This window comes from Callospermophilus lateralis, chromosome 4 (genome assembly GCF_048772815.1).
Source record: "Callospermophilus lateralis isolate mCalLat2 chromosome 4, mCalLat2.hap1, whole genome shotgun sequence".
In the NCBI taxonomy this organism is placed as follows: Eukaryota; Metazoa; Chordata; class Mammalia; order Rodentia; family Sciuridae; genus Callospermophilus; species Callospermophilus lateralis.
The window spans coordinates 33,739,988-33,757,491 of record NC_135308.1 but is presented as its reverse complement, the minus strand read 5'-3'; the positions used below and the strand labels follow the sequence as shown (position 1 = coordinate 33,757,491).

At 38.7% G+C, this 17,504-nt stretch overlaps 1 protein-coding gene across 3 annotated transcripts in view; it reads right to left on the bottom strand.

The window, feature by feature from the left end:
• The window catches only part of Wwc2 (WW and C2 domain containing 2), a 216,702-nt gene that overhangs the window by 51,996 nt on the left and 147,202 nt on the right, over positions 1–17,504 (bottom strand). For all 3 annotated transcript variants that reach the window (XM_076853680.1, XM_076853681.1, XM_076853682.1), the window contains exons 7-14: positions 17,245–17,391; positions 16,139–16,212; positions 12,490–12,732; positions 6,446–6,535; positions 4,790–5,409; positions 1,070–1,199; positions 249–329; positions 63–149 (exon numbers count right to left, since the gene is read on the bottom strand). In XM_076853680.1, the coding sequence (XP_076709795.1) occupies positions 63–149; positions 249–329; positions 1,070–1,199; positions 4,790–5,409; positions 6,446–6,535; positions 12,490–12,732; positions 16,139–16,212; positions 17,245–17,391 (1,472 nt within the window). The remainder of the gene's footprint in view (positions 1–62; positions 150–248; positions 330–1,069; positions 1,200–4,789; positions 5,410–6,445; positions 6,536–12,489; positions 12,733–16,138; positions 16,213–17,244; positions 17,392–17,504) is intronic.

Genomic DNA, 17,504 nt, shown 5'->3' with positions numbered 1-17,504 from the left:
AAAATGATCAAAATGTAGAAATTCTTAAGCTTCTCAGTTTGTTTTTCACTGACTTTACTTACACCTTCGAAGTATGAGGTATCAAGAAGGCATGAAGATTTCGTAGTTGTGCTATTATCACCATGAAACTTGAACTTCTTGCATCATATCTGTCGAAAGAGAAGCTGAATGAAATAAAGAGTAACCGCAGACCACCAGTCCTTGCATAGACTTCTAGAACTGCCCTTCCCCTGTGTACACAGTTTTACCTGAGTCCTATCTGCACCTGGGCTGTCTCCACAGTGGCAACATCCTCTTCACTGAATGGAACATCTTCGATTTCACTAGGCCTAAGGATGGGAGGTGAGCAGTCAATTATTGGAGGAGGTTGATTGTTATGGTTGCTGTTTGCCACTCAATTATTTTGAATGAAAACCAAACAGTGATAACTCCCCAGGGAAACTGATCCCAGCTTACTGTTTCAGAAGCTTTCTTTACCTCTTCAAGAAGAGTCTGCCTGGGAACTTAGGAAACAGATGTGCTGACATCTCACTTTTCTGAGCCCTACTAGCTACACAATACCCCCCATAAAAATCCCAGGTTTTCAGAAATTCACACAAGCTTCACATGTCAAACAGGCATTTTGACATGTAAATTACTCTAACATTCCTACTAAAATAAACTTTTTAGGTCTTATAGAAGGTCAAGTACATATAAGTACACTAATCTGCTTATTATTTCCGAGGCTGAAGGGATGTTTCTGATACATTGAGAATTTTCAGGTACACTATTTCTTTTACCACTGAGAAACAACCCCAGTCTCCTTTTTATGTTTTATTTTGAGACAGGGTCTTACTAAGTCCTTAGGGCCTTGTTAAGTTGCTAGGGTTGATCTCAAACTTGTAATCCTCCTGCCTCAGCCTCCTGAGCCACAGGGATTACAGGCGTGCGCCACCAGGCCTGGCCGGCACACTATTTCTTTACTACTCTGAAGGGTGCACTAATAGTGGCAGCATATTTGCAATTTGGAAAACACAGGCTCTGCTACGAGACGTGGAGAAGCCAGAAAACACGCCTGCGGGGTCCTTACTGTTTCATGGAGGCTTCGTAGACCCCACTGTCTCCAGCCACAGACTCATCAGACACGGCAGCCGACACACAAGCAGTTTTCTCCCCAGGCAAGTGAATTACTCTTCTTTTTGGTAATGATTTTTCCACATCTAAGGAGGGGAAATTTCTTATTAGAAAATTAGGATTTCTTATTAGGAAAAATCGAATATAAAATACACACGAAGTTTGGGCATGATAAAGCCAACATACAATATCCTTCTGAGAGTCAAGGATGTTACTCTTCAAATCAACAGATGTGGACAAGTCAAAGCACTGTGACTCATGAGATTTCTGCAACACCAGTTCCTTCAGTTGTTATTTGGAAATGAATATGGTCTTTTTTTTTCCTAAAATATTTTAAGGCAAGGGATGCACATATTCTGACTCTCCAACCTCTTTCTTCAAGCATTCACAATTATAATATGCTTAAGATAAGAAGCTCTGTGCCTCCCTCAAGTATTGGGAGATATTTCTATTTGGAGAGCTTCTGAATACTCAGTGGAAAGAAAAGTTTCTACCTCTTTGCTCTCCCCTCTACACATGCTATATTCTCGTCTCCTATGGTACTATTCTAACAGAAATTAAAGAGAAGACATCTTTGACTTACAGGAATTCCTCACCAGCTAATACCACTAAAAAACTTTTTGTGCTACTGAATCTTCAGCACCAACTACCACTTAACTTTTATCTCTAACTCATATTCATACAGCAGCATCCTGCAGTGAGCAAGGAACATTCATTTAAAGCTGTGTTCTGTACTGTAATAAGCTGCAAGCCTGCAGAGTTCTTTCATCCTCGAGTGAGCAAGCCAGTGGATCTGTATTGGTATGCATTTCGGCCCCCTTCTGAGTCGTGACTTTACATCTTGTTAAGATGTTTAAGTTTTAAGGCTTCAGATTACAGGATTGATTGCTGCATTTCCCCTTTTATTTCTGGCAGTGGGAATGCTCTTTCCTTGATGATGAAGTGCCTTCTCTCCGCCCACCCCCCTTTGTGAGGGGTGAAGGTGATGACATGATTTATTGATTACCCCCAGGAATAACCACAGCAGCCTGAAATTGACTTTGACAATGACAGAGACTGACTGTGGAAAGACTTCATAGTTATTCCAACTTGGTTTCTGTCATCCAGCAGGGATTGGTGCTGGGGAGCAAAGTTTACATAAAAGGGACTTGACTTCACCTACATAAAACTCCAGAGCATAGGAAATAATCAGTGTCCCTTTCAGGGAGTCACCCTCCCTCAAGGGAAGAGTAGATGTCCTCTGAATAGACCAATCACTGATGACCTCAAGAGAATTAGTCTTTATACTTATACATATTCTTTTAGTTGTTTTCAGACATGAAACTGAATGTTATCTGCAAAGGTCCTGGGTGTAGTTTTTTTCAGGGTGACTTTTTTTTCTTTTTTTTTAATGGGGATCAAAACTAGGGCCTTGCACATGCTGGGCAAGCACTCTGCCACTGAGCTATATCCTTACTTTATGGTGACTTTGGGCGGGGGGATGGGGGTGGGCGGGGAGATGGGGGTGGGCAGGGGTGGTACCAGGGATTAAACTCAGGGGCACTTGACCACTAAGTCACATCCCCAGGCCTATTTTTGTATTTCATTTATAGGTAGGGTCTCACTAAATTGCTTAGCACCTCACTTTTCTGAGGCTGGCTTTGAATTGCGATCCTCCTGATTCAGCCTCCCAAGCCACTGGGATTACAGGCATGAGCCACTGTACCCGGCCCTATGATGACTTTTTAACAATATTTTTCAACATTTAAAAAATTTAAAAATTGGGTTGGGGATGTGGCTCAAGCGGTAGCACGCTCGCCTGGCATGCGTGCGGCCCGGGTTCGATCCTCAGCACCACATACAAACAAAGATGTTGTGTCCGCCGATAACTAAAAAATAAATATTAAAATTCTCTCTCTCTCTCCCTCTCTCTTTTACAAAAAAAAATTAAAAATTATCACAGACACCCATTGCCAGCCACAAGCCCACTGATAGTCACAGTTGCAGACACAAGGGCCAAGAGCAAGGCACCAGCCAAGCAGAGGTGCTTCCAGGACTGGTGCCTGGGACCTTGAGATCACTAGGTGGGTAACAATCTTTGGGGAATTTTTCCCAAGCCTTCCTCTTTTCCAGCATTCAACTCCACTTGATGAGATGATGATAAGTGGTCACTAGAGAATACTCCAAATACATGAAGGACAAAGAAGCTTGAGATGCTCAAGACATGTAAGATCCTGAAAGTCTAAAGCAAGAAGAATGGTACAGAATGCTGGCTCTCTACTCTTTCCCCATTCTTTCTTCCTCCCTTAACTTGCAATGACACGTGGTAGAAACTGGTTTGGTGGGCACTGTGTTACTTATCACTATCACATGATTATAAGACGTGCTAGGATGTTTTCCACACATCATGGCATTAATCTTCTTCAGTGCTACAAGTATAACCGTATCATCCCGACTTTGCAGACGAGGAACAGACCTGAGAGACAAGGTAACATGCTCACGGAAATACATTCAAAGTGTGAGTAAAGGCCATCCACCGTACACCTTCACAGAGGCAGGGCGAGGCCCACGGTGGCTTTCTCCTTTTGTGGAGCCACTATGCACACATCACATCTGTGCTTGTTTTCCTTTGTGGCTGATTATTTCTATAACATTACTTGTCTGATGTCTCTCTAAGAGGAGGCACACAAACCACAAGAATGTTCCACCTCTGCCCAGGCTGCTGGCAGGACACAGCATTTCAATCTAGTCTTTAAACACGTGAACTATCCAATCAATTAGTACTCAGAACTCCCAGGACCATATACATAAATAAAAATGCTTCTCAAAACAGCACGAAAGCAGTTGGTTTAGAGGCGTGTCCTCTTCTGTGTGGTGGGGCACAGCAACTCACGTCAGTCTGACCAGGATGCCCATAGAGAAGGACCAGAGCTTTGATTTCCCATTTTGCCTCAAGCTGGCTCTAGACCAGACTTTCCTTTTTGGATCACACTAGAGATCATGTGCCAACAAAGGCACTAACTGTATCTAACATATTAGATATTTCTGTCACATAGAGCAAAACAATCAATAAAATGAGTTTCTTCTTGTTAGTCTCTTTGAACACACAGGCAGGAGTCTACTTCTTACAGCCTCTTGCTGGGGCTGCAACTGTCACAGCAGCCAGAAGATGGCAGGGTAATACCATATACTGGAGACTACTTCTTCAAATTAACTTTCGGCAGAAAGGGAGAGTCTGGCATAAAATAAAATTGTATTTATATAGAATTCCCTGAGCAATCTAAACAGTGAACCTTTGTACTAATTAGCTTGTATGCTAATTGACTTGATTTTAATCTGTTTTAGGCCAAAATTTAGAAGAAAGCCCTCTTCTTTGCCTTAGTATTTTAGAACTGGCATCTGTTTAGAAGCATAAAGTATGTTTACAAAATAAGGTCTAGCCAGGTACCACACATAGAGGGTCTCTGGACCACAAAACAAGTACCTAATGATTAAATCTATTAAATAGAGAAGACAATTTGACAAAGAAAAGGTCTGGGTATATAAATAAAGGTTCCTTCTGAAATAAAGCTGAAATAAATATTTAGGAGAAAAAAGGGGAGACTATACCATTTTTCTATGTGGAAAAAGTAACCTTCCAACCAATGTCCTTAAAATCCTTTAGATGGAATGCATAAAAACAAAGGTTTCCATTTACCTGTAGTTCCTTCATATAATGGCTCCCCAGCACAGTCATTAAGGTCTTTGTCCTCTAAAAGAGACTGGGATGCTCCTACTGAATCTGAATCCAGCAGTATGGGATTTTCACCGAGGCTAATGTCTTCAAAATGGCTACTCAATTCACAGTCTTCAAAGTCAGCAGTGAACTGATGAAGAGAGGAGTCATGAGAAGACATGGGAAACGTGCCTTCCAAGACCAAAGGAGAGCCAGGAGGCGACAAGGAAGAAAGGGAGGACCTTGAAGATAGGGATGTCACAGACTTGGGGGCCTCAGTCAGAGTGGGAGTGTGGCCAGCTGCTGCAGCTGCCACCCCACAGAGTCCACTTGGGCCAGGCTGACTGGGGGACTTGGCCACCTCGTTTTCATGGATGGTAGTGATAGGTCCAGAAGGAATGTAACCACTCTTCTCTTGGAGAAGGAAGTCCAGTTTATACTGATAATCCACATCTATCTGATCACCCTGACTGCTGAAGTAGAGCTCACTGGAACTGAGAGAGTTGAGAGACCCTCTGCTGGAGGTGTTCAGCGAGCCCCGACTGGATGCCAAGGAACCCAGGCTGCTCCCAGATGACATGGACAACGTGCTGGCAGAGAGGCTAAAAGAAGAAAGGCACACTGTAAAATCTGTCACTATGTGGAAAAACCAATCATAACCCCTTACTGGTGACTTCAGATCCCAAACTGGAAGGAAACAGGTGGTGCCAAAGAATGGAATATATGACCAGGGCCAAGGGATATGCCATCATAGCATTTCCCTGATTATTCACTAATAATTTCTAACTTGCTCTCCAAATACTCTTTAAGCAACAATTCTATCTTAGAAAAAATTATCCTCATTTTATAAAAGTTAAAAAATATGCCAAATAGTTTCTTGGAATTCTCCTTGCATAGCTATACAGAAGCAATCCTATAATTAAAATATAAGGGGGGTGCAGGGATGACCAGGACAAAGTATTAATATGGCTATGTTGTTAGGTTTTTTAAACCTTATTTTTAGAGGAAAAAAGGCAAGCTTATAAAACTTGAGTGCTTACACATAAGGTCTCTGGGCCGGGCTTGGTGGCACACTCCTGTAATCCCAATGGCTTTGGGAGACTGAGGCAGGAGGATCACAAGTTTGAAGCAAGCCCCAGCAACACAGTGAGGTCCTACACAATGTAGTAAGACCATTTCACAAAATAAAAAATAAAAAGGGCTAGTGATGATGCTTAGTGGTTTTAAAAAAAAAAAGAAAGCTCCTGGGTTCATTTGCCTTTCCCATTTTCTGTGGGTGAATATAAAAGTGAGTATTTTTCTGACCAATATAATAAAATATATGGCAATTTTAAAGTAAATCTCTCCTATCCTCATTTTTTAAAAGATGAGATAATAGGAGAAATGTTCCATTTTCCTAAGTTTTCATTGAGGGCTAAAATCATCTTCCTACAACATATTTCAAATGTATGCCAAATAAGACCTTGGGATTCATGAAAAAAAAAATCTATAACTTTAAATTTGGTTACTCACACATTAATTTTACTCATGTACCTACTTACTTTTAAATACCTTTATAGTATAAACTAACCAAAGATGAACCAGAATGTGTCTGAAAGATAGAGAAAAAATTTCTCCTTGAGGATCTAATGGGCTTACCTTTTAAGTTGTGAATGCAAGTAAGTAGTTAATTTAGTAGTTTCTTCAAGTTTCTGTAGCAGTTCTTTTCTTCTCTCTTCCAATTTCAATCTAGAAAAAAATTATAAAAATTAATTGATCTTCAAATGATTATGATGAAATTTGGGGAAAAAAACCAAAGTTTCTTATTACACAAATATTAACTATCAAGAGGGGGAAATCTGAATGAACTTGACAGAGAAAAAACAGGATGCTGTGCACAGCCACACTAGATGATGGGGGAGATTTCTTTTCTTTTCTTTGTACTGGGGGTGAACCTAGGGTGCTTAACCACTGAGCCACATCCCCAGGCCTTTTTAATTTTTATTTTGAGATACTGTCTTGCTAAATTGCTTACAGCCTTGCTAAGTTGCTGAGGACAGGGGAGATTTATGCCCAACTGCCAATGCTACTGAGAAAAAAATGTAAAATTTTCTTAAGTGGGTAAATAATATAGCCCTATGAATTGGGGAAGAACAGTGAGGAGAAAATAATTATATATACACATATACATAGATATGCTACAAAATCCTTACACAAGTCTATAATTTGGCTTCACATTACTAACACATTTGTCAGTAAAATAATAAAGAATTATAAAAAGCCATCCTAAATACTGATTTCAGCAAGGAATGTTCCAAAATTATATTTGATGATGAAAATTCTAGTCTTAATTTGATGAGAATTGTTTAACAATTAAGAAATAAATTAGTCTCTTTTGCTGTGTGGACTAAATTGGGCTGCTTAAAAGCAAGAAGACCTCAAAGTGACTTCCTTTCCTAGTGACATCATATCTCATCATCTGTACCATATTATCACAAAATATTATTCACATCCAACTGCAAAGTATTTTTTTAATTAGAATATTACAGAATTGTATCTTGAAAAATAACTCACTTTTTAAAGACATATTAAGTACCCTGGGTCTTATGCAACTGAGAACTACACAAGTAAAGTCTGTGTTATCTGAGGGTTTTTAGATATCGTCTTAGAAATAAGCCAGTTCAGTGCAGACAAGTGAGCTACAGAGAATCAGAAAAAAACACATTGTGGTTCCCAGCCTGGATCTGCTGCTTACTAGGGTTGGATCCTTTGGCTAGTCATTGAATCAAGGGTCTCACCTTTCTCATCTGTAAAATGGTGATTATAATCCTCCTGTGTCTACCTGATAAGGCAGTTAAAGGGATCAAATGGAGTAATGTATGTCAAAGTGTTCTACAGATGATAAAAACAAATCAGACTTGTTCAAAGCCTCAGCATGCACTGCAAGGTGGTGATATAAAAATTAGCTATTTTTGTTTGGAGAAAAAGAAAATTTCCCTCATTTCCAGCCTCTTTGAAATATTATGTATGTCTTGGATAGTAAGAAAATATATTCATATTTTATTTATAGGTATCTATCCCTTTGATGTGTCAATAACACAATTTCATTACATGTTAAAATAAAAAAGTAATTCTTGCCATTTTATTTAATACTTCAAGGCGTGATAAATTCTTAATTCACAGCTTTCATAAGTTCATTTTAAAAAATAAGATAGTCTTTATTTTTTTAATCTCACAAATATAAATAATAGCTCAACAAGGGAAAAAAAAATTAACACCAAGAAGATTAACTGAATTAGAAGGTACACAAAGATCTGGAGAAAGCCCCAAACATTTCTAAACTCCATGTCTTCAGAAGTAAGAGAAACTTTGAAGTTTTAAAACTATTACTTTTATTAAAATGAGGCTTTTCCTATTTTAAGGACACGTCAGCATCACATTAGGATTTAATCCTGAAATGTCTGATTCATCCTCAAGTTTTAAATACAAAGCTTTTTCTTTCCTATTCACCAGAGATGGCCCTCTTCTAGGTCATGTCTAGGAACTGCTCTCCTAGGTCTTTTAGTTTGACTCTGAATTACTGGCACACACCTTCTGTGTTCATATTTGAATGTTCCCCAATATAATACTAACTTCCTAAAAGGCAGACAGAGCTCTTTCTCTCTTTCCTACCTAGGCTCTTTACTGGCATTAGCATAATGAAGACACTGACAAGAGTCAGAGAAACCTTCTAGTGGGGCAGCTGTCTCTGCCTCTGATATAAACACCAAAAGACTCTCCTGATGGCAGCCAGAAGTCTTCCTCAGATTTCAGGTGTCTTTCATAGGAGATGACTTCCTTAACTTCCTCTAAATAGCTGGCAACTGCCTTCTAAAGAGAATATCTATGTCCCCAAATTTTCCTCCAAATCTGCCTTTTCCTACGTGAGAAAGGGTCTTTTTACCCTGGCCCCTAAGAGATTTTCCCCTTGGCCCTGCTGTTCCACACTCTCCTTTCCACTGACCTTTGCAAAGTATAGGGTCTTCACACCCTCCTTCTGTCTTAGTGCCCTAAGACAGAGACTCCACCAGGTCTCTCCTAAACTCAGAACTTTCCACTTAGGGAACATTTCATTTCCACAGGAAAAAAAGCAGTTCCTTTTCCATTGAAAATAAGTGGCACCCATGCCCTTTACTTGCTTTAAAAATTTTTCAGAAGCATTAATAAAAACATTCAAATAATTGGGAAATGATTAAGACATCTTGGCAATTATAAGGCGAAGCCCCCAAAATTTGTGAGAAAATAAGGAGCAATGTTAGGACTTTTCTTATTAACTATAGAAAATCAGAGTTTAAATAACGTCAATAACTGTATTGTGAAAATAGGAAGCCACGTACAGAAAGACCTCGTTCTTTCTTTTGAAAGCAACTTCTCAAAAGAGCAGCTCTCACTTTTCCTAATGCACATTACCACCACTAGGTGGCGGGCTCAGTCACTGTTGAAAGATTGAGTAGGTGACACTGCTGTAGAGTAGGGGCAGGAACAGGCATAGGAAACCCTAAGGTCACACACAATGTCTGAAAATTCATGTGAGTTTAGCTCCTTCATAGTCTACAACCCATTAATGACTCAGAATCTTGCCTGAGGTCCCTGCTGAAATAATGAAGGACCCACAACATAAATAGAAAATAGGAAAATTTGGGTCATTGCAGCAAGTAGCTTTCATTGGTAGTTGTGAAGGTACCAAGAAGAAATTCAGTGATTTAGTACTGGAGGAGCACAATTTGTTCTATGATGAAACTAAATTTTACAGAGTAAAATAGAATTTTATTTCATTAGTATCTGAAGAAATACACTGCTTGCAAAGGTATTTTTTTTACCTTATTAGGTCCCAGTTTTCGGTTCAACAGCGGCAAAAAGCAGAGAAGAAATAAATACATGTGGTAGGAAGAAACAAATAAAAAAGTGGCAGAGTATGAGGGAATAAAGTAAAACAATGAACAACAAGAAGACCCAGACCTCTACTATACTGTGTCTATTTGAGAAATAAAAGACTCAGAGCTCACTGCAACATTCTGTTTTTTGGTACATGTGCAACACTGAGCCTTGAACAACCAACAGTGGCTGTGAGAAAATTTTAAGTTGATCAAATAAGCAAGTAAGAGTCCCTCAACCTTTTACTGAAACATAATTATTTGCCTTTGGCCACAGACACTAGAAAGGAAATTAGTATTCACTTATTTGGAATACTGAACTACTTGACTTACAAATGACTCAAAAAGTCAACATATTACCAATGCAAAATGTATCCATTTTTCTTTCCTGCTAACAAGCAAACATGGGAGACAAGTCTATGGAGGAATCATAGATTGGTAAGACTATCTATACTGCTTATGCCCCATTAGACAAAAGCCCAAGGCTGGATAAGACTAAATAGATTATTATTTTATAGAAGTATTTTATACATTCTCCACTTGATGAATTCTAGCCCATTGCTGCTACTGGAATTTAGATAATGTGTGCAAACACAAGTATGAAAGTAAAAGTTTTGGTACCAAGGGAAAAAACGTATCTTCAATGTTACTTCACTAACCATTTTTGTCTCTCCCTAATAAAAAAGACAAGCCAGACACCATACCTGTAAATACTGATTAAAACAAATAAGCACATGTGTTTCTCTCCCTTTTAGTACAAACCTGTAGAACCTTCCCAGATTCATCTACTACAAACAGCTAGGATGGGCACTGCACATTAGCCCTGTAAGATTCAGCTCTCCATGTCCCTAAGTTCCATATTCAGATTCAACCAATAGCTGACCAAAAGTATTCAGAGGGGGAAAAAAACCCTGCATTTATACTAGACAGGTACAGATTACTTTTGTCTATTTTATTCCTAAAACAATATGGTATAACAACTATTTACCTAGCATTTGTGTTGTATTACGTACTATAAGTAACCTAGAAATGATTCAAAGTATATGGGCAGATGTGCATAGGTGATAAGCAAATACTACACCATTTTCTATGAGGGACTTGAGTAAGCACACATTTTGGCATGGGGGAAGGACTCCTGAAACTAATCCTCCATGGATATGGAGGAATGATTGTAGATAACATTTATTAAGTATTACATAATACACCAAATATCACTGGTGCTTTCACAAGGACCACAAAAAAGCTACTAATTTCATTGTATTTACTGAAGACTATTAAACTTTTATATTGGAAATTTAAGGTATACAAATATATAGACAAGGGTAATTCAGTAAAAACAATTTAATTCAGCCTTGCCTTCTCATCATTACTCTTTGTTTCTGTTGGTCTTTGTCAGATGGATCCTAATTTAGCCAGCCTTCCTCATACCTACCTTAGACTGATCTCACTGTCAGTCAGCCCCACAAGATACAAGTCAGAGCAAGCAAGGAAGAAAAGAAGGGAAATGGGAGCAATGAGGAGAATTATTTAAGTGAGTAAAAGAATACAGTCTGCATTAGTTTTTCCTCTTGATACTTGTCCCTAAAGCTAAAATGCTATAGCCACATATTACCTTGATCAACATTTTAATCCACAAAAGTCAAATCTCCTGAACAGTTAAACTTGGACTGGCAGAGGAAGGAGGAGGGAAGAGGAGGAGGAGATAGAGGAGGTGGGGAGGAGGAGGAAGAAGAGCTGCTGCTGCCACCAGGTGCAGTGGTGCATATCTGTAATCCCAGCAACTCAAGAGGCTGAGGCAGGAGGATCACAAGTTCGGGGCCAGCCTGGGCAACTTAGCGAGACCTTGTCTCAAAATACAAAATAAAAAGGGCTGAGTGGTAGGGTACCATGGGTTCAATTCCCAGTATGGATGTGGAGAGAAAGAAAAAAAATTGGATTATGGCTGTTTTATTTTAAACTTATATGCAGGTAACTTGAGATAATACCAATGTGAATGTCATTCCTGTTATTGTGAGGCACTGTTCCTTACTTGGTGGCCTAAAGGATGCATATACAGTGGTTTTGAAAGGTTATACAGTCTATTCTGAAACAGGGATCCCACCACAGCAGCCAGCAAGGCCAGACATAGGGCTCTGACACAGATGTGTTCATATCAAACTGATACACATAGGTTCTCTCACTTACTACTATTAATAGAACTGAGTTTTTAGATTAAATAATCAACTCACACTTTCCCATAGAAAGATTAGAAAACTTCTTAGAATATTTTCCTTTATATTTCAGCTGTTTCAGAGGAGGGTTTCAACTTACAACCAAAATCCAAGCAACATTTTGTAAACTATTAGGATACCAAAGGGAGTAAATTGTCTCTTCTTTTCCTTGTGAAATTAAAGGCAATAAAATTTTGCATTCTTATAAGTAATAAAACCTAGAATAGGAAGCTTCAGTCACTGTAACAATCTAGATCATCTTTCTTATCAAAGAGTGCAATAGTTTACAGCTACCATTATCAGACTCAGTCAGTGATGGACTATATTCATAGTTTTATGTCAACATTCCTTAGTTATTCAACATCAGTCACAGGCATTTTCAGTCCTAACAGATGTAGAGTAATGGATGCTGAGGGGCATTAGGTGGGTGTGCTTTATCGCTCTACAGAAAGAAAGTTCTATTGTATCATTCTCTGTCCAGTAAGAACAGATAAAACCGAGATTTCCAAACCCAGGGAAAATGTCATCAGTTAAGATTCAGCCACGTTGTAGTTGCCCTCTTCTCAGTAGGAAAACACACCTCTCAGCCAGAGCCTGGCTTGGTGCACCCCGCACGGACAGCAGCTCTTCCTCTAGTCTCTGCCTTTCAGCTTCCAGATGTTCCAATTCATCTTGTGTGCGTTTTTGCGGAGTGACGAACTGCAGTTCCTTCAAAAGTTCTTCTTTTTCATTAATCAGCATCAACTTCTCCTTCTCAATATCTAGCGTCCCAGGCCAAGCCTCACTGTCTAACTTTGACAGTTCAATTTTTAAGTTGGCCATACTAAAATAAAGAGAAGAAACATGCACATGTTTAGGACTCCTGAGAAAGGCAAACACAACCAGCTAAGTCTGGGGTGGAACTGCCATCCAGAACTTCCCAACTGGAGCTTACCAGAAAGCAGGCAGCAGCTCTGTACTCCAGGCTTAGGCCTGACTTCACACTCAGCTGTCCTTTGCTTCATCCCCCATCTTTATAATGTGAGTGAGCATATCTCCCTATCTGACAACAGCATGAAAGACAAGTACACAGATACTTCAAAAGGAAAGTACTCTGGGGACCAAGGGCAGGCTGCCCTGATGTTTGTGTGTTTGTGTGGTGTGACAGGAGAGGAACCTGGAGGCTTCCCTTTAAAAACAAAACAAAACTGAGGTAGGCACTGCAATGATGCCCCAAATGCCATTTTTGTTCCTCTGGGTAGCAATACTGTCTATAACATCTTTTCCAGTAAAATGGTAATCCCCAGAACAGGTTGGCGAAGACTAGGGTATTAGCAGGTCAGGGAAAGGGTGGAGGAAAGAGAACAGTAGTTTGGCCGACTCATTTTAGAACAAAGTCAGTTCCATCAAGTCTCCCCCCAAGGTTAAGGGAGCAGGCCCACATTCTCCTTAAGTTTCCTACTGTGAAGTCTCCTCTCCTTAGGGCTCTGACTGGTGTATGTACCATTTATCGAGCAAGCACTGCACCAGCACCTTATATCCACTACTGCATTGGATTTAAGTTCCTCTGTACATTTATTTGGCTGTTCAGGAATACACAGTGGACCTTCACCAGCACAGGAAGCTGGGTGTGGCACCACTGGAGTGTCAAAAGGTGCTGAAGTGAGGGAAACAGGAATGAGGGGAGAGAACAAAAAGCACCAAAAACAAACTGAGTAATTTCCAAGTTCACTGTGCCCAGAGCTCCCCAATTAATGATGAAGTTAACAATTCATTTTCAATATGAATGTCTTGACAACCTGAATTGAATATTTGCTCTGTAGCACTGTGAAGACAATCAGGACTTTTTACAAGATGAATAGCAACATGGCTCTTCTGCCCCCAAAACCTAAGATCCAGATAAACTATGAATACAACTGAGGTTTGCACAAGGAATCTGTGACTATTAAAAAAAAAAAAAAAAAAGTTGGATGATTGCTTCAGACATTCACACCAGAATATGGAAAACAGAAAAGGGAGATTTTTTTCCTTTTTCAATGCAAAAAATTCTAAAAGGAATGAAAAAAATAACAAAAAACATAATCAAGAACAAAGATGAAAATAAATCCACATCTTTGTGCCATAAGTTTCTTATTTTAGTTAGAAATAAAATTGCATTCTGAGACTGCCACTGCAGATGTAGTGTACTTCTGATTTCACCCACCGTCTGCACTTATGATAGATGTACCATCAGCTATTCTTCAGCTTTAATCACAAAACTATAAACAACTGTCTCAAAGTACTGGAAAATTAACCGTCAAAATGCTAAATAAGCATGATGTTATTAGCTTCATTAAGCACATAAAACAAAGGCTGCAGGAGAAAAACAGGTTTCAGAGAAAAAATAACCCATCTCTTTACTTATTCAGAATTGAGGAGGAAAATGCATTTTCAACATATGCATAAACGCTTGAGAGATACATTCTCATCAACACCACTAGTAACTTTAAAACAAAACCCCAAATAGTACAGCAATGCAACCAAATGGTAAAGAACCAATGTCTTAAGGTTTGATGTGACTGAATTAACCAACTGAGCTGGGAGCAACAATGTGAGGGAGTAAAGAAAGGTTCCTATTTATAATGTGATCAGACATTAGGGAGATCTCCCATTTTATTTTAGAAAGTATGTACTAAATCTGGGGAATGGAATATGAAGAAGACTTCCAGGAGCACCTAAGAAGAGAAGTGCTGTGTAAGCTCCAGATGGAATTAACTATTAGCAGTCACAGTAAAAAAATAGCCCAAGCTGATCCAAAGGAAGCAGAGTCAAGCCTGTAAGAATCCACGGGGATAAGAACTTGTTCTCCAAGATTAGTTTTGAGTTATAGCCATTCTCCTTCAGAAAACCAGACACACTTTCTGGGCTTTGTTCACATCAGAACCAAAGAGTTTTGCTGGCTAAAGGGCTGACCTACACACCAGCAAGAGGACCATGGCATCATCCACCATAGGCCCCAACTGCAAATCAGCTTTCCGAATGCTTACTGATGCCAAGGCCCTAGTCTAGACCCTGAGAAGGAGGTAATATTTAACATTTTTTCTTACCTCCAAGACATTTAAACTTTACTGAGGAAAATTTAAAGGCATTAACATTAGCTAAGTAAACTGCTATTCAGAAGGACTTGGTGATTTGCTCAAGCTCCCATGGTTAATAACTGGAGAATGAAGCTTAGGTTTCTTTTCAGGAAACTGACAAACCAAGTGATATCAGAAACACAGATCACAGAAAGTAAACTAAATATTGCACTTATTTTACCTATTTAAATCCAGACAACCTGTAAGAACTATGGTCAATTACTTTAAAATTTTCATCATCAGTAATTGTGGGCATACTTCAATATCAGATGGGTTTTCCTCATGATAGGAAACCATGATACCCTAGCAGTTTCTCAGTGGAGTTTTTCATGCTCATGGAAGGAACATAATGAATTACTTTGTCTCCTGCATGGTAACAATGCAGCTTTTCCCAATGTCTCTTAAATAATAAGCCAATAGCATTTTTAAGCTCCTAAAAGGAAAATATGAAATCAACTCGGTATGATCTCCCTCCAAACAAATAAGGTATGCTATATTTTTTAAACATCTGACTCTCTACTAGATAAGGACAGTGAGGTCCCCTCTGCATCTCATCCCAGAAAAGTCACAAAAGTAAGAAAAAGAAAGCACAGTAGTTATTAAGAGTTTATAAGGTAGAGGAGAGAAATAAGAGTATCTCCTCCTTCTCTCTGACATAAATCAGCTGGAACAAACACCTCAGCACCTTCAACGACATTAGCAGTAAGGTTTCCCTTCAAAGCAGAGGACCATGCTCAAAGGTGTCCCCCTCAGATCTCCTCAGCATCTATCAAATATTGTGCTTAAGCCACTGTATCATGTTTCCAACCCAGGAGCCAAACTTCTCACTTTCAATCCAAAGTCTTAAAGAAGTTCAAAGCTTCTTTTTCCAGAAGAGAAGGGGACAATTTTACTCCCACACTTTTCATTAATTCTCCTTATTCTTCACCTATGAGGGAAGGGGGATAGGGAGGAGAGAGAGGAGAGGGAAAGCAACCCTTAAGACGCTAATAACTAAGGATATAACCCTGGCAAGAGTGTGTGGGGAGTACCCAGCAGATGTCACCATAGGAGTAAAGATTAAAAATTAATTCTGGAAAATAAAATGATGTTTAGGCCCATCAACCATAAAAAAAATTTGCTCCCCGTCCTTACCTTCTTTTGGCTTCTTCATACTGTAGGCTTAGCCTGACCTTTTCAGCTAAATTCGATCTACTTCTCACTCCAATCTAGTAAAACAAAAAGAAAAAAGTCAATTAACTCTGCTAATGAATGAAGAAAACTGCTTTTGTTCTTAAGAAGTACTAATAATTGAAAAGCTCCAGAAAATGGTACCAAAACGGGAAAGCACCAGTTTAAAAAGGTACTTACTTTATATTCTCAGTAGGGGCAAACATTTCTTTCAATTCAAGCCTGTTTGTTTTTCAAAGACTTTCACATTCACTCTCTCCACACATTAAATTCAAGACAAAAATGTCAGGTAAATGTGTCTGGTATCTTAAGAGTTTATGAAAGTATATGAGTCAATAAAATTTATGAACTGGAACTGATTTCTTTTCCTTTATGAGCCAAAATTTCCATCATTTAGCTTTCAACTATAAAAAATACAAACTAAATAACCTCAAAAATTAATTTTTAAACGGGTTAAGTCCTACTGTTGATATCTACTTATTTAACTTTCATAGTACATACTTTAAAGAGTATAAGGGAATACAAAAATAACTGGCAATTTATAGAAAAGTAAATACCTATTAATGGCATTCTAAAAGTGAAAATGCAAAGTAGTTAATAATATAATAATATTCAAGTCACATTAAACATTTCCAAAGTCAGCTATAAATCATATATTAAATACTTTAAGGTAATCAACTTCCAATTTATAAAAACAAGTTTTCAAGGTATATAGTTCTATTTTTCATTGACTTAATGTTCATTTGAAATGACCTAAATTTTCAAGTCTCCAAATTTACTAGGAAAAAGTTCAATTTTCATGTATCTGTAGGCTTTCAACAGTGTCACTAAAGAAATATAGTCTGAAAAAGTTTGAACAAAGCTACTCATATGAGCAAATCTTGATATGCTTGACACCTTGAGAGAAAAGACAGCAATTTTTAAAACCAATCTTAGAAGAATGAAATACTGAATGTACTCAGTTGGAATGTAAACCACATGTCTAGCTCCTGCTCCAATTCACCATCTATACTTGTTATTAAGGTCCATCAAGAATGACACTGGGACAACCAACGACACAGGTAACTTACATCTCCAGAAATGCTTGTTTGTGACCCGGCATCAAGGGTCTGTCTGGAGAGAGATAAATGAGAATTCATAGGACTTGATCTCAAATCTGGCTCAGATCTGCCAATGTTCTGATCCAAATGAAACCGCTCCTGCAGCTTAGCAAGACTCTGTCCAAGAAACACAAAGTATTTCATAAAGCTTAACATGTAAGAAGGCAACCCTTCCTCACCAGGTAAAATTAAATGGAGAGAGCTAATGTCAGTGGCAAGAAAAAAAATTA